This window comes from Melanerpes formicivorus, unplaced genomic scaffold (genome assembly GCF_026170545.1).
Source record: "Melanerpes formicivorus ecotype bairdi unplaced genomic scaffold, bMelFor1.0.p_v2 SCAF_39, whole genome shotgun sequence".
Classification (NCBI taxonomy): Eukaryota; Metazoa; Chordata; class Aves; order Piciformes; family Picidae; genus Melanerpes; species Melanerpes formicivorus.
Window position 1 is genome coordinate 2,694,214 of NW_027142391.1, and position 21,518 is coordinate 2,715,731.

The following is a 21,518-nucleotide window of genomic DNA, read 5'->3' on the forward strand; positions in this document are numbered from 1 at the left end:
ACCAATCCGCAGCGGCTCCTGCCGAAACGTCACACTGAAGCTCCACCAATCCACGGCGGCCGCTGCCTCACGTGGGCAGGGGCCGGACCAATCCGTAACGGCGGGGGCGGGCCCTAGCGGGCGCGCGGCTCCGCATGCGTGCTGGCGTGTGGGGAGCAGGCCCAGGGCGGCGGTGAGCGGGGCCGGGGCGGGGGTGCTGGGGCCGGGGCGGCGGTGAGCGGGGCCGGGGCGCTGGTGCTGGGGCCGGGGCGGCGGTGAGCGGGGCCGGGGCACTGCTGCTGGGGCCGGGGCGGCGGTGAGCGGGGCCGGGGCACTGCTGCTGGGGCCGGGGCGGCGGTGAGCGGGGCCGGGGCGCTGCTGCTGGGGCCGGGGCGGCGGTGAGCGGGGCCGGGGCGGCGGTGAGCGGGGCCGGGGCGGCGGTGAGCGGGGCCGGGGCACTGCTGCTGGGGCCGGGGCACTGCTGCTGGGGCCGGGGCACTGCTGCTGGGGCCGGGGTAGTGCTGCTGGGGCCGGGGCGGCGGTGAGCGGGGCAGGGGCGCTGCTGCTGGGGCCGGGGCGGCGGTGAGCGGGGCCGGGGCGCTGCTGCTGGGGCCGGGGCGGCGGTGAGCGGGGCCGGGGCGCTGGTGCTGGGGCCGGGGCGGCGGTGAGCGGGGCCGGGGCGCTGCTGCTGGGGCCGGGGCGGGGGGTGGGGGCTTCGTTCCGGGGTCCCAACCCTTTGGTCGGGGTCCTGCGGGGCGAGTGGAGCCGCAGATCAGTGCCCCTAGGTGGTCCCAGCGTCGGGGGCGGTTATCCAAGGCTGGATCCCCGTGGCCTGACTTGTGCTTTCTGACCGATTGCCTCCTAGGATGAAGCTGAGCTCCTGCCTGAGCCTTCTGCCGCTGGAAAACGATCGACATGGCAGCTGTGGAAACGCTGCGGTCCTCTCCTCTTTCCGCGGCCCTCACTGGACTGTTCCTGAAGTAGTTTGCCCTGCAGGTTGAGACTGGGAGTGTTAAAATGCCTGAGATCAAAGTCACTCCTTTGGGTAGGTCCCGTCTAAAATCTCCCTGAAGCCAAGACACTGAGCAGCTCTGGGATCTGGAGCTCAAAGCAACGTGTTTGTGGTGAGAGCCTGGCACAGGTTGCCCAGGGAGGTGGTGGAAGCCTCATCCCTGGAGGGAAGGGACAAGCAGAGTCCCTCAGGGATCAGCCCTGGGCCCAGGCTTGTTCAACATCCCTGTGGGTGCCATGGACAGTGGCACTGAGTGCAGCCTCAGCAGGTCTGCTGATGACACCAAGCTGTGTGGTGCAGCAGACAGCTGGAGGGAAGGGATCCATCCAGAGGGAGCTGGGCAGGCTGGAGGGAAGGGATCCATCCAGAGGGAGCTGGGCAGGCTGGAGGGAAGGGATCCATCCAGAGGGAGCTGGGCAGGCTGGAGGGAAGGGATCCATCCAGAGGGACCTGGGCAGGCTGGAGGGAAGGGATCCATCCAGAGGGAGCTGGGCAGGCTGGAGGGAAGGGATCCATCCAGAGGGAGCTGGGCAGGCTGGAGGGAAGGGATCCATCCAGAGGGACCTGGGCAGGCTGGAGAGGTGGGCACAAGCCAACCTCAGGAGGTTCAACAAGACCAAGGGCAGGGTCCTGCAGCTGGATGGAGGCAACCCCAGGCACAAATCCAGGCTGGAAAGCAGCCCTGAGGAGAGAGCCTTGGGGGTGCTGGGGGAGGAGAAGCTCAGCAGGAGCTCTCAGTCTGCACTTGCAGCCCAGAAAGCCAAGCAGAGCCTGGGCTGCAGCAGGAGAAGTGTGGCCAGCAGGGCAAGGGAGGTGATTCTCCCCCTCTGCTCAGCTCTGGGGAGACCCCACCTGGAGTCCTGCCTCCAGTTCTGGAGCCCCTATGGCAAGAGGGATCTGGAGGTGCTGGAAGGTGTCCAGAGCAGGGCCAGGAGGATGAGCAGAGGGCTGGAGCTGCTCTGCTGTGAGCACAGACTGAAGGAGTTGGGGCTGTTCAGTCTGGAGAGGAGAAGGCTCCGAGGTGACCTCATTGTGGCCTTCCAGGATCTGCAGGGGGCTGCAGGAAGGCTGGGGAGGGACTGCTCAGGATCTCAGGCAGTGATAGGACTAGGGGGAATGGAATGAAGCTGGAGGTGGGGAGATTCAGGCTGGAGGTGAGGAGGAAGTTCTTCCCCATGAGAGTGGTGAAGCCCTGGAATGTGTTGTCCAGGGAGGTGGTTGAGGCCCCAGCCCTGGAGGTGTTTAAGCCCAGGCTGGCTGAGGCTGTGGCCAGGCTGATCTAGTGTGGGGTGTCCCTGCCCATGGCAGGGGGGTTGGGGCTGGCTGCTCCTTGTGGTCCCTTCCTCCCCTGGCTGATCTGTGATGCCTCTGCCACCTCCCTGGGCAGCCTGTGCCTGCGCCTGGCCGCTCTCAGCAGCGCTGCCCTGCAGGGAGGGATGAGGCTTTCCCTGTGTCAGGAAAGGGGCTGGGGAGGTTTGCAGGGACCTCCAAATGCCTCTCTGTTGTGAGTGTGGCTGCTGCCAGCGCTGCCTGACTGCTCTGTGTGCTGCCTGCACCCAGGGGCCGGGCAGGACGTGGGGCGCAGCTGCATCCTGGTGTCCATCGCGGGCAAGAACGTGATGCTGGACTGCGGCATGCACATGGGCTACAACGACGATGTGAGCCTGCAGGGGGCGCCCCGGGGCTCTGCACCGCTGCCCCCAGGGGGCCTGCCCTGCCCCCCCCCAGCAGGGGGCCTGCCTGCCGCCTCCCTCCGCTCTCTTCCCTGCTGTTTGAGGGCTGCCTGCCTCCCGGGGCTGGGGGGGGGGCTGGTGAGGGGCAGTGGTGGGGGGCAGTGGTGGTGGGCAGCTGGGGGCTGGTGGGGGGCAGTGGTGGTGGGCAGCTGGGGGCTGGTGGGGGGCAGTGGTGGGGGGCAGTGGGGGGCTGGTGGTGAGGCTGGGGGTGGGCAGTGGTGGGGGGCAGTGGTGGGCAGTGGTGTGGGGCTGGGGGGCAGTGGTGTGAGGCTGGTGGGGGGCAGGCTCCTGAGCGGGGGCTGGTGGTGAGGCTGGTGTGGGGCAGTGGTGTGGGGCTGGTGGGGGGCAGTGGTGTGGGGCTGGGGGTGGGCAGTGGTGGGGGGCTGGTGGGGGGCAGTGGTGTGGGGCTGGCTCCTGAGGGGAGGGCTGCTGTGGGGCAGTGCTGTGGGGCTGGTGTGGGACAGAGTTGTGGGGCAGGCTCCTGAGGGGGGGCTGGTGTGGGGCAGTGGTGTGGGGCAGGCTCCTGAGGGGGGGCTGGTGGTGAGGCTGGTGGTGGGCAGTGGTGTGGGGCAGGCTCCTGAGGGGGGGCTGGTGGTGAGGCTGGTGGTGGGCAGTGGTGTGGGGCTGATGGGGGGCAGTGGTGTGGGGCTGGGGGGCAGTGGTGGTGAGGCTGGTGTGGGGCAGAGTTGTGGGGCAGGCTCCTGAGGGGCCTGGCTCCTCTCTCCCTGCAGAGACGCTTTCCTGACTTCTCCTACATCACCCAGAACGGGAGGCTGACTGACTTCCTGGACTGTGTGATCATCAGGTGAGGAAGCTGCCTGGGCAGGCAGCAGGGCTGTGTGTGCTCTGGCTGCCTCCTTTGTGCCCTGCAGCACTGGAGGGAGAGCTGAGCTTCACAGCTGGGCAGCAGCAGGGCCAGAGCCCTGGGCAGCTCCCCTGGTGTGCTTTGTGCCTCTGCAGCCACTTCCACTTGGACCACTGTGGGGCTCTGCCCTACTTCAGTGAGATGGTTGGCTATGATGGGCCCATTTACATGACCCACCCCACCAAGGCCATCTGCCCCATCCTGCTGGAGGACTACAGGAAGATAACTGTGGATAAGAAAGGGGAGATCAACTTCTTCACTTCCCAGATGATCAAAGACTGCATGAAGAAGGTGGTTGCTGTGCATCTGCACCAGACAGTTCAGGTGAGGCAGCACTGCTGCCTGCTCTGGAGTGTGCTGGGGGCTGCTGCTTTGCAGGAGCAGGCTCTTGACCCTAGCAACAAGTTCTGCACTCTGAGGGTGCTGCAAGAGCTTGCCCAGGGAGGTAGCTGAAGCCCCAGCCCTGGAGATCTTCAAGGTCAGGCTCCTTGGGGGCTCTGGGCAGCCTGATCTGTCACAGACTCACAGTCTCACCAAGACTGGAAGAGACCTTGAGGATCATGGAGTCCAAGCTGGCACCACAGACCTCATGACCAGACCATGGCACCAAGTGCCACATCCAATCCCCTCTTGAACACCTCCAGGGATGGGGACTCCACCACCTCCCTGGGCAGCACATCCCAATGGCCAACAACTCCCTCTGGGAAGAACTTTCTCCTCCCCTCCAGCCTAAACCTCCCCTGGCACAGCTTGAGACTGTGGCCTCTTGTTCTGGTGCTGCTTGCCTGGGAGAAGAGACCAACCCCCAGCTGGCTCCAGCCTCCCTGCAGGGAGTTGGAGAGAGCAAGAAGGTCTCCCCTGAGCCTCCTCTTCTCCAGGCTAAGCAGCCCCAGCTCCCTCAGCCTCTCCTCCCAGGGCTGTGCTCCAGACCCCTCCCCAGCTTTGTTGCCCTTCTCTGGACACCTTCAAGCCTCTCAATGTCCTTCTGAAACTGAGGAGCCCAGAACTGGGCACAGGACTCAAGGTGTGGCCTGAGCAGTGCTGAGCACAGGGCAGGATGACCTCCCTGCTCCTGCTGGCCACACTGTTCCTGCTGCAGGCCAGGATGCCCTTGGCCTTCTTGGCCCCCTGGGCACACTGCTGGCTCCTGTTCAGGCAGCTGTCAATCAGCACCCCCAGGTCCCTCTCTGCCTGGCAGCTCTCAGCCACTCTGCCCCCAGCCTGTAGCTCTGCCTGGGGTTGCTGTGGCCAAAGTGCAGCCCCTGGCACTGGGACTTGTTCAGTGCCATCCTGTTGGCCTCTGCCCAGCCTGGCCAGGTGCCTCTGCAGAGCCTCTCTGCCCTCTGACTGACCAACCTCTGCCCCTAGCTGAGGGTGTCCCTGCTGGCTGCAGAGAGGCCTGGCTCAGCTGACCTTAGGAGGTCCTGTCCAGCCCAGCCCAGCCCAGCCTGTGACTCAGCTGTGGTTTGAGGTGTGGGCACTGAGGCAGTGCTGTGGTGCTGCAGGTGGATGAGGAGCTGGAGATCAAAGCTTACTATGCAGGCCACGTGCTGGGGGCTGCCATGTTCCAGATCAAGGTTGGCTGTGAGTCAGTGGTGTACACTGTAAGTGCAATGTTTGTGCCCCTTCCCTTGATTCTGGGCAGAGATTCCTCTGTCTCCCCTTGGAGGCCTGGGCCAGGTTAATGGATCTCTCTTCTCCCCTCAGGGTGACTACAACATGACACCAGACAGACATCTGGGGTAAGTGGGAGGCAGGAGAAAGGTTCCAGGGCAGGAAAGGTGACCTTCCTTCCTTCTGAGAGAGGGAGATTGCAGCACAGCCTCTGCTAATGCTGAGGGCTTCTCAGCACTGATGCTTGGGTGGGAGACTGCAGCACTTAGGGCTGGAAAGATGCTGAATGTCAGCTTGAGTTGGGGAGTGAAGAGATCATTGAGTCTTCCAGACAGGCTTCAGTGTCATCCTCCTCTGGATGCTCAGCTAAGCTCTTTCTAAAGATGTGGAACAGAAAAGACTTTAAATTGTTGGAGCAAGCCCAGGGGAGGCCACAAAAAGGGATGGGAGGGCAGGGAGCCCTCTGCTGTGAGGGCTGAGGGGGTTGGGATTGTTCAGCCTGGGGAACAGGGGGTTGCAAGGGGGGCTTTGAGGGGCCCCCAGCAGCTCCCAAGGAGGCCTTTGAGGGTGGCCCCCAGCAGCTCCCAAGGAGGCCTTTGAGGGTGGCCCCCAGCAGCTCCCAAGGAGGCCTTTGAGGGTGGCCCCCAGCAGCTCTCAAGGAGGCCTTTGAGGGTGGCCCCCAGCAGCTCCCAAGGAGGCCTTTGAGGGTGGCCACCTTCCAGGTGCCCTTTGAGTGCTTCAAGAGGCTGATCAGAGAGCTGGGGACAGACTGTGGAGCCAGGCCTGTGGTGACAGGACAGGGTGATGGTTTGAAACTGAAAGAGGGAGCCTCAGAGTGGAGAAGGAAGGAATGCTTGGTGCTGAGGGTGGGAAGAGCTGTCCCAGGCTGCCCAGAGAGGTGGCAGCTGCCCCATCCCTGGAGCCCTTCCAGGTCAGCTTGCCTGGGGCTCCAGTTGCCAAGGCAGGCTGGGGGATGGAGTAGGTGAGCTTTAAAGGTCCCTTCCAGTCCAAACCTCTCCATTCCAAGCAGCACCAGAACAAGAGGCCACAGTCTCAAGCTGTGCCAGGGGAGGTTCAGGCTGGAGGGGAGGAGAAAGTTCTTCCCAGAGAGAGTTGTTGGCCCCTGGGATGTGCTGCCCAGGGAGGTGGTGGAGTCACCATGCCTGGAGGTGTTCCAGAGGGGATTGGATGTGGCCCTTGGAGCCATGGTGTAGCTGTCAGGAGGTGCTGGGGAACAGCTTGGACTTGATGCTCTCTGAGGCCTTTCCCAACCTGGTTGATTCTGTGGCCTCCAGAGGGAGGTCCTGGTGCTGCTGCAGAGCTTGGGGCAAGGCAGTGCACCTCTGTCTGCCTGCTTCCCTGCCTGCAGAGGGAGGCAGTGGCAGTCCCCAGCCACCTCTGGGGCTGCTGGCTGGCTCCTGCTGCTCTGGGGCTGCTGGCTGCTGCTCTGGGGCTGCTGGCTGCTGCTCTGGGGCTGCTGGCTGCTGCTCTGGGGCTGCTGGCTGCTGCTCTGGGGCTGCTGGCTGCTGCTCTGGGGCTGCTGGCTGCTGCTCTGGGGCTGCTGGCTGCTGCTCTGGGGCTGCTGGCTGCTGCTCTGGGGCTGCTGGCTGCTGCTCTGGGGCTGCTGGCTGCTGCTCTGGGGCTGCTGGCTGCTGCTCTGGGGCTGCTGGCTGGCTGCTGCTCTGGGGCTGCTGGCTCCTGCTGCTGGCAGCTGGCTGATCTCCCCTTGCCCCTGGGCAGTGCTGCCTGGATCGAGAGGTGCCGGCCGGACCTGCTGATCACCGAGTCCACCTACGCCACCACCATCAGGGACTCCAAGCGCTGCAGGGAGAGAGACTTCCTCAAGAAGGTCCATGAGACTGTGGAGAGAGGAGGGAAGGTACCAGGGGGCCTGCAGGAAGCCTGGGGATGGACTTCTGGCAGGGGTTGGAGTAACAGGATGAGGGGGAGTGGAGGGAAGCGTGAGGAGGGCAGATGGAGACTGGGGAGGAGGGAGAGGTTCTGTGCAGGGAGGGTGGGGAGAGCCTGGAGCAGGCTGCCCAGGGAGGCTGTGGATGTCTCCTGCCTGCAGGTGTTCCAGGCCAGGCTGGATGAGGCCTTGAGCAGCCTGGGCTCTGGTGGGAGGTGTCCCTGCCCCTGGCAGGGGGTTGGAGCTGGCTGAGCCTTGAGGTCCCTTCCAGCCCTGACAGCTCTCTGATTCTCATGCTGTGTAAGCTTTAAACTCAGGCACCTGCCTGTGGGCACTGCCTGTGGGCACTGCCTGGCACTGAAGGTGCTTCTGTGCTCTTCCACCTGCACTCTCTCCAGCACTCAGTTCTGCCAGGCAGAACCCCAGGCCATGAGCTGATGGGGACAGCCAGGGAGAGGCTTTGCTCCCAGGCTGCAGAGGTGGAGGACAAAGGCAAAACTAACCTCATTTCCCTCCTGGGTACTGAAGCATCCTCTCAGCCCTGCAAATGAAGAGGCTGAGGCCAGGGTCTTAGGCAGGGTAGGTGCTGCTCAGGTCCCACACTGCCTTTTGTTCCAAACCAGCTCAGCTCCACTGTCAGCTGGCAGGGTTGGACCTGATGCTCCTGGGGGTCTCTTCCAAACCATTCTGTGGGGAGCTAAAGGCAGCAGAAGGGCATCAGAGAGCAAGAGGGAGCTGAGGGCCTTGCTGAGGAGCCACACTGCAGTGCTGCTGCCATGCTGCTGGGGTCTCTCTGCCTCCACACCATTCCTTTGCAGGTCCTCATCCCAGTTTTTGCCCTTGGCCGTGCCCAGGAGCTCTGCATCTTGTTGGAAACCTTCTGGTGAGTGCAGTCCCTTCAGCCTGCCTCCCACCTCCATTCTTCTTCCTGAGCTCCTGCTCCTGGCAGCTCTGTGCTGCTTTCATGCTGTGTTGAGTCCAAGGATGTTCCCCTGTGGTCCTGGCAGCTGGGGCTTGCTTCCAGCAGTCTCTTATCCTCCACTCCTGGCTCTGAGCAGTGGAACAGCCAGGTGAAGCTGCTCTGGCAGGGGACCTGGCTGCACTCTGGAGGGTCCCTCCCAGCCCCTCCCACTCCCTCTGTCATTCTCTCCTCTGAACATTCAGCAGCAACAACCCTGCAACAAAAGGGGCTGCAGCTGCTGCACTTCTCAGGCTGCTTCCCTGGCAGAGGCAGGGGGGAGGAGCAGGAAGGGAACTTCAGATAAGCAGGGGGTGGAAATGTCTCCTGTGAATGCAGAGTGGCTGCACTTGGGAGTAAAGCTTGCAGCAGGGATGGACACTGGGGAGGGGGATGGGCTGGAGTGGCTGACACTGCCCAGGCCACACCTGGAGTCCTGTGGCCAGTCCTGGGCCTCTCAGGTTAGGGAAGAGGTTGAGCTGCTGGAAGGTGTCCAGAGAAGGGCAACAAAGCTGGGGAGGGGTCTGGGGCACAGCCCTGGGAGGAGAGGCTGAGGGAGCTGGGGTTGCTTAGCCTGCAGAAGAGGAGGCTCAGGGGAGACCTTCTTGCTCTCTCCAACTCCCTGAAGGGAGGTTGGAGCCCAGCACCAGAACAAGAGGACACAGTCTCAAGCTGTGCCAGGGGAGGTTCAGGCTGGAGGTTAGGAAGAAATTCTTCCCAGCAAGAGAGATTGTCCCTTAGGATGTGCTGCCCAGGGAGGTGGTGGAGTCCCCATCCCTGGAGGTGTTGAGGAAGAGCCTGGATGGGGAGCTTGGTGCCATGGTTGAGTTGATCAGATGGTGCTGGGTGAGAGGTTGGACTGGATGAGCTCTGAGGTATTTTCCCACCTGGTCTTCCTCTGTTCTCCTCTGTTCTCCTCTGTTCTCCTCTGTTCTCCTCTGTTCTCCTCTGTTCTCCTCTGTTCTCCTCTGTTCTCCTCTGTTCTCCTCTGTTCTCCTCTGTTCTCCTCTGTTCTCCTCTGTTCTCCTCTGTTCTCCTCTGTTCTCCTCTGTTCTCCTCTGTTCTCCTCTGTTCTCCTCTGTTCTCCTCTGTTCTCCTCTGTTCTCCTCTGTTCTCCTCTGTTCTCCTCTGTTCTCCTCTGTTCTCCTCTGTTCTCCTCTGTTCTCCTCTGTTCTCCTCTGTTCTCCTCTGTTCTCCTCTGTTCTCCTCTGTTCTCCTCTGTTCTCCTCTGTTTTGCTGGGGATGGCCTGGAGTGGCTGGCACTGGGGAGGGGGATGGCCTGGAGTGGCAGCCACAGGCAGGGTGAGAAGGAGGCTTGGACTAAAGCTGCTCTGCAGGCAGTCAGTGCCCTGCACTGTGATGTCTGCTGTGCTACTGCTTGACTTGCTGGGAGCAGGCTGTGCACAGAAGCACCTCTGGAGGCCTCCATGGCTTTATGGAGTGGCCTCCTTGCTCTCCATGCTGATACTTTGGGCCTCACAGGTCTCTGGCCCCCTTTTTGCCTGCAGGGAGAGGATGAATCTGAAGGCTCCCATCTACTTCTCCACGGGCCTGACAGAGAAGGCCAATCACTACTACAAGCTCTTCATCACCTGGACTAACCAGAAGATCAGGAAGACCTTTGTGCAGAGGAACATGTTTGAGTTCAAACACATCAAAGCCTTTGACAGAGCCTTTGCAGACAACCCAGGGCCTATGGTAGGTGGATGGGCAAGGTAAGGGCACGGAGCTGGGGCTGGGGCTCTGGGCCTGGCTAAGGCAAACCTTAGATCCTCTGCCCTGGCACAGGTTGCATTGGAAGGGACCCTCCAAGGGCCTCTTGTCCAACCCCCCCTGCATTCAGCAGGGACATCTCCAGCTGGATCAGGCTGCCTAGGGCCACAGCAAGCCTGATCTTGAATGGCTTCAGGGATGGAGCCTCAACCACCCCCCTGGGCAGCCTGTGCCAGTGTCTCCCTTCCCTCACTGTGCAGAACTCCCTCCTGATGCCCAACCTCACTCTGCCCTGCTCCAGTTCCAAACCATTGCCTCTCAGCCCCTCCCCTCAGCCCTCCAGGAATCCCTTGAGCAGGATGGAACACCACAAAGCTGCTCAGTTTCTATCAGCCAGAAGCTGGATGCTCACAGTTCATCTCCAGTGAGAATCAGAGAGCCATAATCCCCCCCTGGAGCTCTGGTGTGGTGGTGAAGTGTCCTGGACTGTGCAGGGATGTGGGCTGGGGATTGAACACTCCTTTGTGTGGTTGCAGGTTGTGTTTGCAACCCCTGGGATGCTGCATGCAGGACAGTCCCTTCAGATCTTCAAGAAGTGGGCAGGCAATGAGAAGAACATGGTAAGAAATCATTCCCCTGGGGGGTGGGGAGGGGAGGGGAGGGGGGTACAGGCAGCAGGAGAGAGGCTGCAGGAGAGCATTTCCTCAGCACCCAGAGCTAACTGACTCAAGTCCTCCACTGCACCAGCCCAGGGCAGAGCTCTTTCAAGCTCTGCCTGTTCCTTGCTGTGTGTGATGGCAGCAGAGGAGGGTTTGGGGTGGAAGGGGTCTCCAAAGCTCATCCAGTCCAGTCCCCTCCACCAGAGCAGGTTGCTCAGAGCCTGACCTTGAAGCTCTCCAGGGATGGAGCCTCAGCAGGTTCCTCCCTGGGCAGCCTGCTGCAGTGTTCCAGCAGCCTCCTGGTGCAGAGCTTGTTCCTCACATCTCAGTCTGCTCCTCAGTTTCAACCCTTTGTCCTAGCCCTGCAGGCCTTTGGGGGCAGTCCCTCTGCAGCCTTCTTGTAGCCCCCTTCAGGTGCTGGAGGGAGAAGCTGGAACCTTGTCTCAGAGAGGGAGATCTCTTACTTCCAGGAGTGCTGTCATGAGTTTGAAGCTGCTTCAAAGCCACCTGGAACTAGCTTGAGACTCTTGGCTGCTGTGTGGAGTGCAGCAGTTTGCTCTCTCCTCTCCCTGGCTCTTCCCAAGCTGCAGAGCCAGGCAAGCAGCTGCCCAGGGAGGGAGGCTCTTGTGTGAGAGATGTTCACACCACAAACCTCCTCAGCAGTGTGGTTTATGCTGCACACAGCCCAGGGGCAGGTTGGAGCTGTAGTTTGGGAGCTGTGGCAGTTCTGGGCTCCCCAGTTTGAGAAGGACAGGGATCTGCTGGAGAGGGTCCAGCAGAGGCTGTGGGGATGGCTGGGGACTGAGCCCTGCCTGGTGAGGAGAGGCTGAGGGCCCTGGGGCTGTGCAGGCTGGAGGAGAGAAGGCTTAGAGGGGATTTCATAAGTGTTTATCAATAGCTGAGGGCTGGGGGTCAGGAGGGAGGGGACAGGGCCAGGCTCTGCTCAGCTGCACCCTGGGACAGGAGAAGGAGCAGTGGATGGCACAGGAGCTTCCACCTCAACACAAGGAGGAACTTCTGCACTGTGAGGCACACAGAGCACTGCAACAGGCTGCCCAGAGGGGTTGTGGAGTCTTCTCTCCTGGACCTGAGCTCGGTTGTGTGGCCCTGCTCTGGCAGGGGGCTGGGAGCGGAGGATCCCTTTGGGTCCCTTCCAGCTCCTGCGAGGCTGCGGTGCTGAGGGCCAGGGCTTAGCAGCAGGCCTGGCAGAGTCAGAGCAGGGTCCTGCTGCTGCTGAAGGGCTTTTGCAGCCAGGGCAGGGCTGTGAGTGCCTGTTGTGCCTCCCCTCCCAGGTCATCATGCCTGGCTACTGCGTGCAGGGCACCGTGGGCCACAAGATCCTGAGCGGCCAACGCAAGCTGGAGATGGAGGGAAGGCAAATAGTAAGTTGGAGCTGCAAGGAGGAGGAGCTCTGGGGGGGAGGCTCTGAAGAGCTTGAGGAGGTGGTTGGAGACCAGGTACCTGTAATGGGAATGTATCCCAGCCAGTGTGGAACCCCCCTCCCCAGGAGCATGTTCCTTGGGGGTGGGCTGGGAGTTTGCTTCCCCTTCCCCCCGGCAGCAGTGGCTCAGGGCCAGGCCTGTGCTTAACAGCTGGGGGGAGGGAGCCATTCATAAACTGAGGCCAAGTACCTGCCCTGCAGTGCTGCTTTGCTCTGGCACCTGGGTGAGCAGTGTCTGAGAAGCACAGCAGGGCAGGGGCTGGAAGGGACCTCTGGGGTCCAAGCCCCCTGCCCAAGCAGGAGCCCCCAGGGCAGCTCACACAGGAGCACAGCCCAGAGGAGACTCCATGCTCTGACACTGAGCACAGCCCTGGGAGGAGAGGCTGAGGGAGCTGGGGTTGCTCAGCCTGGAGAAGAGGAGGCTCAGGGGAGACCTTCTTGCTCTCTCCAACTCCCTGAAGGGAGGTTGTAGCCAGGTGGGGGTTGGTCTCTTCTCCCAGGCAAGCAGCACCAGAACAAGAGGCCACAGTCTCAAGCTGTGCCAGGGGAGGTTTAGGCTGGAGGTTAGCAAGAAATTCTTCCCAGCAAGAGAGATTGGCCCTTGGGATGTGCTGCCCAGGGAGGTGGTGGAGTCCCCATCCCTGGAGGTGTCCAAAAAAGGCTTGGATGAGGCCCTTGGAGCCATGGTTGAGTTGATCAGATGGTGTTGGGTAAGAGGTTGGGCTTGATGCTCTCTGAGGTCTTTTCCAACCTTCTTGGTGCTATGCTCCTGGGAATCAGGGAGAGCTCTTCTCTTCAGCACCCTCTCCAGGCTCAGCTCCCAGGCAGGCACAGCACAGGAGCTGCTTCCTCTCCCAGGCTGCTCTCAGCCCCTTCGTGCTGCTGCTGCTCCTCAGTCTGGGTGTTGGGCTTCCTTCTCTCCCCTGCACACAGAGGAGCCCCTGGGCTTGTTTGGGAGGTTGCAGGGGGCCAAAGGCCTTCCTGCTTCCCCAAGGCTGTGCTTTGTGCTCCTCCTGCCCCCCAGCTGGAGGTGAAGATGCAGGTGGAGTACATGTCCTTCAGCGCCCACGCCGACGCCAAGGGCATCATGCAGCTGATCCGGCAGGCCGAGCCCCGCAGCGTGCTGCTGGTCCATGGGGAGGCCAAGAAGATGGAGTTCCTGAAGCAGAAGATTGAGCAGGAGTTTCGTAAGGGCACTGCTGGGGCTGGGCTGGGGGCAGGGGCACAGCCAAGGGCACAGCCACCACCCCCTGGGCCTCAGCACAGGCTGCCCTGAAAGGTGTGGGGAACGCCCGGCCCCGGCGGGGCTGCGGAGCCACAGCCATGTGGTGCTGAGGGCCCTGGCTCAGCACCAGGCTTGGCAGAGGTGGGAAGGGTTGGAGTGGACCTTCTTGCAGGGCTTTTCCAGCCCCACTGCTTCCATGACTCTCTGGAGTCAGGCATGAAGTCATTTCCATCCCCTAGCTGAGCAGGGGCCAGCCAGCAAGGGCAGTGCCCAGGGGGAGGTGAAGCTAGAGCTGCTGTGTTGTATCAAACAGGTCAGCACTCAATGAATTGCTTTAGGAAGGGTTGGAGTGAACCTTCTTGCAGGGCTTTTCCAGCCCCACTGCTTCCATGACTCTGGAGCTAGGCATGAAGTCACTTCCAGGAAGCCAAATCCATCCCCTAGCTGAGCAGGGGCCAGCCAGCAAGGGCAGTGCCCAGGGGGAGGTGAAGCTAGAGCTGCTCTGTTGTGTCAAACAGGTCAGCAGCTAATGAATTGCTTCAGAGGCAGGCAGGGGCCACTTGGAATGGTTAATGAGCAGCTTCTCTTCACTGGTCACTCTTCTCTGCAGCTCATTCCCCTTAACTCCCTGGAAGGAGCTCTGGCAGTGAAGGGGGAGTTCAGGCTGGCTGGGAGCTGCAGCTTGCTTGGCAGTCAGTTGTCACCCAGCAGCCTGCAGGCTCTCCTCTTACCTCCATCCCTTAGCCCTTCACCCCTCCCAGGGAGTTCAGGGGAGGTTTTGAGGGGGGGGTTCTGCTCTTCAGCCTCTTTCAGCTCCCTGCTGTCCCCTTTCAGCAGAATTAACAACCCTCACCTCCTGCCCCTCACAAGAGCTGCAGCTGGCTGCTGCCACACCCAGGGGCCCTGCCTGTGGGTGAAGTGAGCCTGGGCTGGGTGGTGCAGCCCTGCTGAGGCTGGGTGCTGCAGCCCTGCTGAGGCTGGGTGCTGCAGCCCTGCTGAGGCTGGGTGCTGCAGCCCTGCTGAGGCTGGGTGCTGCAGCCCTGCTGAGGCTGGGTGCTGCAGCCCTGCTGAGGCTGGGTGCTGCAGCCCTGCTGAGGCTGGGTGCTGCAGCCCTGCTGAGGCTGGGTGCTGCAGCCCTGCTGAGGCTGGGTGCTGCAGCCCTGCTGAGGCTGGGTGGTGCAGCCCTGCTGAGGCTGGGTGCTGCAGCCCTGCTGAGGCTGGGTGCTGCAGCCCTGCTGAGGCTGGGCTGTTCACCCTGCAGATGTCAGCTGCTACATGCCTGCCAATGGAGAGACCACAACCATCTTCACCAACCCCAGCATCCCAGTGGACATCTCCCTGGGGCTCCTCAAGAGAGAAACAGCACTAGGTGAGACACTGCCACCCAGCAGCTTCACCTTCTGGACCCCCTGTGGTGTAGAGGGCTGGCAAGGGTGGGACAGGGCCAGTGGGGAGCCAGGGCAGGTTGGGGCAGCATGAAGGGGCTGAGAGCAGCCTGGACAATGAAGCAGCTCCTGTGCTGTGCCTGCCTGCAGTGGGGCTTCAAACCAAAGCCACCCCCACTGCTCCTTGCCCACCATGCAAACCACCTCCCTCTCTGCTTTCAAACTGGAACTGCTGTGCTGGACCCAGCTTAAAATAAGCTAAACCCTCTGCAGGCAGGAGGTGGCTGGGAAGAGAGGCAGAGGTTGTGTGTTACTAAGCATGGCTGATCATGGTCTGAGCACCACACACCTCACTGCAGAGGGAAAGCTGAAGGCTCTGAGCCCCAGCAAGGACTCTGAACCCCAGCCTCTGAAGCCCTCCAGCAGCTGGGACCTCAGCAAGGCTTCAACTCCAGGCTGTTGAGGCCTCTAGCAGCTGCCTGGTGTGGTAAGATCACCATTAACAACCTCACCTTTCCCTTCCCTTGCCCTTGGCTCTCTTGCCAGATGTCAAGAAGCCCCAGCTGATGCATGGCACACTGATGATGAAGGACAATGTGAGTAAAGCAATGCCTCCTCTTTGTCCTGGGTCCCCTGTGTGAGGTCATCACTCAGATGGAGTTCTGGGTGAAGGAGGAGCAGGAGGGGAGCAGCCCAGGGAAGGTCAATCTGTCAGGCAGACCTTAGCTGCTCTCTTGAGTGACATCTGCACCAGCTCTCAGCCTCTTGCCCTTCAGGAACAAAACCAGAACTGGGGAGATGCAGATTGGATGTTAGGAAGAAACTCTTCCCCCTGAGGGTGGTGAGAGAGTGGCACAGGTTAGAACCACAGAACTGGCAGGGCTGGAAGGGAGCTCAAGGCTCAGCCAGCTCCAGCCCCCTGCCATGGGCAGGGACACCTCACACCACAGCAGGTTGCTCACAGCCACCTCCAGCCTGGCTGCAAACACCTCCAGGGATGAGGCTTCCACCACCTCCCTGGGCAGCCTGTGCCAGGCTCTCACCACCCTCCTGGGGAACAACTTCTTCCTCACAGCCAAGCTGAGTCTCCACACTTCTAGTTCTGCTCCATCCCCCCCAGCCCTATCCCTCCCTGGCACCCTCAAAAGTCCCTCCCCAGCTTTCCTGGAGCTCCCTGCAGACACTGGAAGGCCACAATGAGGTCTCCAGCCTGCACACCCCCAACTCCCTCAGTCTGTGCTCACAGCAGAGCAGCTCCAGCCCTCTGCTCCTCCTCGTGGCCCTTCCCTGGGCACCTTCCAGATCCTTCCTGGCACAGAGGCTCCAGAACTGGACACAGAGCTCCAGCTGTGGTCTCAGCAGAGCAGAGGGGCAGAATCCCCTCCCTGAGCCTGCTCCTGCTGCAGCCTAGGCTCTGCTTGGCTCTCTGGGCTGCAGGTTGCCAGCAGCCCTGCCCGGAGGTGTTCGCAGCCAGGCTGGCTGTGGCTGGGAGCAGCCTGCTGTGGTGTGAGGCGTGCCTGGCGGTGGCAGGGGGCGGGAAGGGGCTGCTGGTGGGGCCCTGAGCGCGTGTGTGTGCCTGTGCCTGCAGAGCTGCCGGCTGCTGTGCCCGGAGCAGGCGCTGAAGGAGCTGGGGCTGGCGGAGCATCAGCTGCGCTTCACCTGCCGCGTCCACCTGCAGGACCCGCGCAAGGAGCACGAGACCGTGCTGCGAGTCTACAGCCACCTCAAGGGGCAAGTCACAGCCTCAGAGCATCACAGCCAGCCAGGGGTGGGAAGGGACCACAAGCATCAGCCAGCCCCAACCCCCTGCCATGGGCAGGGACACCCCACAGGAGATCAGCCTGGCCACAGCCTCATCCAGCCTGGCCTTAAACACCTCCAGGGCTGGGGCCTCAACCACCTCCCTGCACAACCCAGTCCAGGGCTTCACCACTCTCATGGGGAAGAACTTCCTCCTCACCTCCAGCCTGAATCTCCCCACCTCCAGCTTCATTCCATTCCCCCTAGTCCTATCACTCCCTGAGATCCTGAGCAGTCCCTCCCCAGCCTTCCTGGAGCCCCCTGCAGATCCTGGAAGGCCACAATGAGGTCACCTCAGAGCCTTCTCCTCTCCAGACTGAACAGCCCCAACTCCTTCAGTCTGTCCTCACAGCAGAGCAGCTCCAGCCCTCTGCTCATCCTCCTGGCCCTGCTCTGGACACCTTCCAGCCCCTCCACATCCCTCTTGCCATAGGGGCTCCAGAACTGGAGGCAGGAGTCCAGGTGGGGTCTCCCCAGAGCTGAGCAGAGGGGGAGGATCACCTCCCTTGCCCTGCTGGCCACACTTCTCCTGATGTCCTCTGCAGTCCTCTGCAGCTGGGCTGCCTGCTCCCCCCAGGCACCCAGCTGAGCTCAGCAGGGTTAGGTCTGGCCTCTCCCTGGCCTTCCCCCGTGGCTCAGAGCAGGTTGGCTCCGGGGCGGCTCCGCAGTGCTGCTGCTGCAGGAGCAGAGCCTGGCGGGGGGCAGCCTGCAGCCTCCTGGCCTCTGCCAGGCTGGAGCAGTCCCACTCCCATCAGAATGGTGGGGGGTGGGAAGGGATCACCCAGTCCAACCTCCCTGCCAGAGTAGGCCCCCCAGGAATGCATCCAAGTGGGTCTGGAAAGCCCCCAGAGCAGGAGACTCCACAGCCTCCCCTGGGCAGCCTGCTCCAGGCCTCCAGCAGCCTCACACCACAGAAGTTTCTCCTCACCTTGAGGTGGAACCTCCTGGGTTGCAGTTTGTGCCCCTTGCCCTAGCCCAGGACAGCACTGCAAAGAGCCTGCCCCCTTCTTCTTGCCCCCCACTGTCCATAAACAGTGCTAAGATCATTGTCCCTGCTGGGGTTCAGAGAGCCAGGCCTGAGCCACCCTTCAGGGGCATGCTTGTCCCCCCCAGAGTAACTGCCAGCTCCTCTCTTACCAGGGTGCTGAAGGACTACTCAGTGCAGCACCTCCCTGATGGGTCAATAACAGTGGAGTCCATCCTCATCCAGGCCACAGCACACTCTGAGGATCAAGGCACCAAAGTCCTGCTGGTGTCCTGGACCTACCAGGTAAGAAGCCTCAGGCACTTCCACTCCAGAGCTGTGCTGCAGGGGGGGTTGCTGCCCCAAGGGTGAGCCTTCACCCCTCTGGCTTTACAGTCCCTTGAGTGGCAGAGGGGGAGGGGAGCCACTGCCAGCTGCTTCACCAGGTCAGGTTTGGTGCCAATCCTCCTCCTCCTCCTCTGAGCCACATTCCTCTGGGACCACTGCACTGCAGGCAGAGGAGGCCCTGAGCAGCCTGGGCCTAGTGCAAGCTCTCCCCCTTGGAGCTGGATGAGCCTTAAGGTCCCTTCCAGCCCAAACCATTCTGTGGCTCCCTGAAGTGATTACCCTTAGGTCACCTTCTCTCCAGCTGCATCCCTGCTGCCAGCAGAGGGAGGGATGTTGTGCACTGCCCTCTGAGGTGCCAAACAGCCACCAAGCAGAAAGGCCTCACCAACTACAGCCATTCTGGCTTCCCTTCACAGCCCTCCCTACCAGGGCTGCATTGTGCCTCCAGCCCCTTCCAGCACCCCAACACCTCCTGGAGAGCAAAGCAAAGGAGCCCTCAGTGCTGTTTATCCTTTGCTTTCAAGAGCAGCACTCCTCCTCCTCCTCCTCCAAACAGATGCAGGGAACACCCCAAAACTCCCTTTCTGAACGTGGTGCTGGCTCTGAGGGTCCTTCCACTCCCATTTCTAGGCACAAGCATCCAACTTCCTGCCCCCCCCTGGGAAAAACCAACTCTTTTTCCATCCTCTTTCTCTTTTCCCTCCCCCCTCTCCAGGATGAGGAGCTGGGCAGCTACCTCACAGCCCTCCTGAAGAAAGGACTTCCACCCAGCAGCTCCTGAGCAGCAGGCAGAGAGAGGCTGCAGACAGAGAGAGAGATTCAGAGGTTTATTTTGGTTACATTGGTGAAGGGTTTGGGGTTTGGGGTTTGTTCTTCCCCCCCTTCTGGGTTTGTTTAATAAAAGGAGGTCAGAGCTTGGCTACTTCCTGCAGTGAGAGCCTGGGCAGCAGCCAGCTTCCCCCCCCTGGAAACCTGCCCAGGGGCACCTGGGAGTTGCTTACAGAGTCAGGTACCAGCTGCTCAGGGTTCTTGCTCCCCTTAAAGCTTCAAGCAGGGCTTTCAGAGCTCCACAGTTAAAGCCCTGAAGCACCACAGAGGCAAGGCTCAACCCCCCACCTCCCCCCCAGCTGTGCACAGTGACTTCTGAATCACCCCTCAGGCAGAGCTGAGGCTGGAAGGAGGCTGCACTCCTGCCTGCAGGCTCCAAACTCTTCTCTTCCTTTATCCAGGCCATAAAAGTTGTGCCTGGCTGGCAGGAGCAGTCCCTGCAGGGCTGGCAGCTTGCTGTCCTAGCCTAGAACTGGGACAGAAATAGCAGCTGCACAAGGAGGTAAAAGATTCAGTTGAGTTAAGGCTCCCTGAGAGGCTCTCCTCAGCTGCCTTGCACAAGTGCAGGGCTCTGCCCTTGGCTCAGGCAGCTCAGGAGTTGTTATTTTTAGGCTGCTGGAGAGGTTGGTGCAGCTCTGGGTTTGTTTGCCTCACTGCTGCTCAGAGAGCCCTCCAAGCTCCAAGCAAAACCCAGCAGCAGCAACCAGCTCTCCACTCACCCTGAGTGAAGGGGCAGGGCTGGGGCAGGGCTGGGGCAGGGCTGGGGCAGGGCTGGGGCAGGGCAGGGGCAGGGCAGGGGCAGGGCTGGGGCAGGGCAGGGGCAGGGCTGGGGCAGGGCAGGGGCAGGGCTGGGGCAGGGCAGGGGCAGGGCTGGGGTAGGGCAGGGGCAGGGCTGGGGTAGGGCAGGGGCAGGGCTGGGGTAGGGCAGGGGCAGGGCTGGGGTAGGGCAGGGGCAGGGCTGGGGTAGGGCAGGGGCAGGGCTGGGGTAGGGCAGGGGCAGGGCTGGGCTGGGCCCTCCTAACCCCCAGCACAGCCCCCAGCACAAAGCCTCAGCTCCAGCAGAGTGACTTCAGCTCCCTGCAGCCACCCCCTGCTGAAGAGCTTTGCTTGCCTTGAGCAGCCCAGCACAGCCTCCCACCCTGCAGCCCCTTCCTCACCACCTCACTGCCCCTTTGCTTTCCTCACCTCTGCTGCTTGGGATCCCAACCTCTTCCCTCCTGCCCTCAAGCAGAGTGCCCTCAGCTGCTCTCAGGGAAGGGGCAGAGGCTGCAGTCTCCATGGTGCAGAGAGGAATTGGTGCCCACCCCTTGGCTCCTCCCCACCCCCACATCAATCCTGCTCCCTCCTTGGTGGTCCAAGGCAGTTCCACATCCAACAGCTCAGCACAACCTGGGAAGCTCAACCAACCTGCTGCAGGCCCAGGGGCACTGTCAGCCTGAGTGCTGCACCTCTGGCAAGGGGGAAGGAGGGGGAGAGGACTCTGCCAGGGCTGGTAGGGATGAGGGAGAGGAGAAGGGAGGGGCCTGGAGCTGGAAGAGGGCAGATTGAAAGTGGAGGGGAGGAAGAAGTTCTTTCCAGGGAGGGCAGGGAGGTACTGGCACAGGTTGCCCAGGGAGGCTGTGGCTGCCCCCTCCCTGGGGGTGTTCAAGGCCAGGCTGGATGAGGCCTTGAGCAGCCTGTGCTGGTGGGAGGTGTCCCTGCCCATGGCAGGGGGGTGGAACTGGCTGAGCTTGGAGGTCCCTTCCACCCCAACCCCTTCTATGAATCAGAGGCTGTTAGGGGGTGGAAGGGAGCTCCAGAGGTCATTGAGTGCAACCCCCCTGCCCCAGCAGGCTCCCCACAGCACCACACTGGGCACACCTCATGCCCTGTGCCACCTCCCTCCTGCTGTGATCTCCTCCAGGAGCAGAGCTGCACTTCAGCAGGCCTGGGGGTGGTGTGGGAAGGGAGGGAACAGCCTGGCTGTGCATCTGCAAGCCACAGTCACATCCTCCTGAGTCAAGCCTTGGCTCTGCAGCAGGTTGTCAGCCAGCCCAGTGCTGCTCTGCTGACTCTGACAGCCCTCCAGTGATGACAAAACTCCCTCCAAGGCCTGCTGGCCCCAGGCTGGAGGGGGTGGCTGCTCTCAGAAGCTGTGGGGCTCTGTTAACACAAGAGATGGAAGAGGTCAGGGCATGGTCTCTAGCTCCCACAGAAGTCACACCCCTGACCTTTCACCAGGGCTGCAGAGGGGAAGGGGCTGTGCCAGCTGCTGCAGTGACTGCCCCCAGGGCTTGCACAGGGTAAACCCTTGGATTTCTCAGCTCCCAAACTTGCCTCAGGGGATGTCCAGCTCGAATCCAGGGGCAGACAGAGCTAGAAGGCCTGGGCTGAGGCTCAGCTCAGGAAGCCAATCACCAGACTCCCCAGAAGGGCTGAGGAGCCCTTATTTGGCTGTGGAATGTAGGCAGAAAGTCTGAGCCCAGCTGGCAGAGAGTGCTCCCCCCCAGGGAGAAGAGACAGGAGCCCTCCAAAATAGGGCAGAGCCAGGCAGGGCTGCCCTGCTCCCCTGGGACTGCAGGCAGGGGCAGCAGCTCCCCACTAACCCTTGGCTGCTTTCAGAGCAGAGCCCTGGCCCCTGCCACCCCTGCAGTGTGCAGGAGCAGCAGAGTGGCAGCAGGAGCTCTGCAGGACTGCCAGAGGACACAGCTCCCCCCCAGCTGCTTGATAAAAAGCACCAGGGAATGGCTCAGGGTGGAAGGGACCTCAGAGACAGAACAGAATTCACCAGGCTGGAAAGGACCTCAGAGGTCATCAAGTCCAACCCCAGCACCATCTGATCAACCAAACCATGGCACCAAGGGCCTCAGCCAGGCTCCTCCTAAACACCTCTAGGGGTGGGGACTCCACCACCTCCCTGGGCAGCACATCCCAAGGGCCAATCTCTGGGAGGAATTTCTTCCTTCCCTCCAGCCTAAACCTCCCCTGGCACAGCTTGAGACTGTGTCCTCTTGTTCTGGTGCTGCTTGCCTGGGAGAAGAGACCAACCCCCACCTGGCTGCAACCTCCCTGCAGGGAGTTGGAGAGAGCAAGAAGGTCTCCCCTG

General features: G+C 61.8%; 1 protein-coding gene across 3 annotated transcripts; it reads left to right on the forward strand.

The window, feature by feature from the left end:
* The first annotated feature begins 96 nt into the window (after positions 1–96).
* INTS11 (integrator complex subunit 11) lies at positions 97–18,527 on the forward strand. 3 transcript variants are annotated; one of them, XM_068158261.1, is made up of 18 exons: positions 97–172; positions 845–1,024; positions 2,552–2,649; positions 3,456–3,529; positions 3,685–3,913; positions 5,095–5,193; positions 5,297–5,331; positions 6,944–7,082; positions 7,931–7,995; positions 9,579–9,768; positions 10,320–10,403; positions 11,735–11,824; positions 12,908–13,070; positions 14,370–14,477; positions 15,040–15,089; positions 16,082–16,224; positions 17,434–17,563; positions 18,321–18,527. In XM_068158261.1, exons 2-18 carry the CDS (start codon positions 997–999, stop codon positions 18,384–18,386), a joined length of 1,791 nt encoding a protein of 596 aa, XP_068014362.1. In that variant the 5' UTR covers positions 97–172; positions 845–996; the 3' UTR covers positions 18,387–18,527. The 3 variants fall into 3 exon arrangements, with proteins under 3 accessions (XP_068014362.1, XP_068014364.1, XP_068014363.1); XM_068158262.1 differs by lacking the exon at positions 97–172 and adding an exon at positions 399–419; XM_068158263.1 differs by lacking the exons at positions 6,944–7,082; positions 7,931–7,995.
* The last annotated feature ends 2,991 nt before the right edge of the window (positions 18,528–21,518 follow it).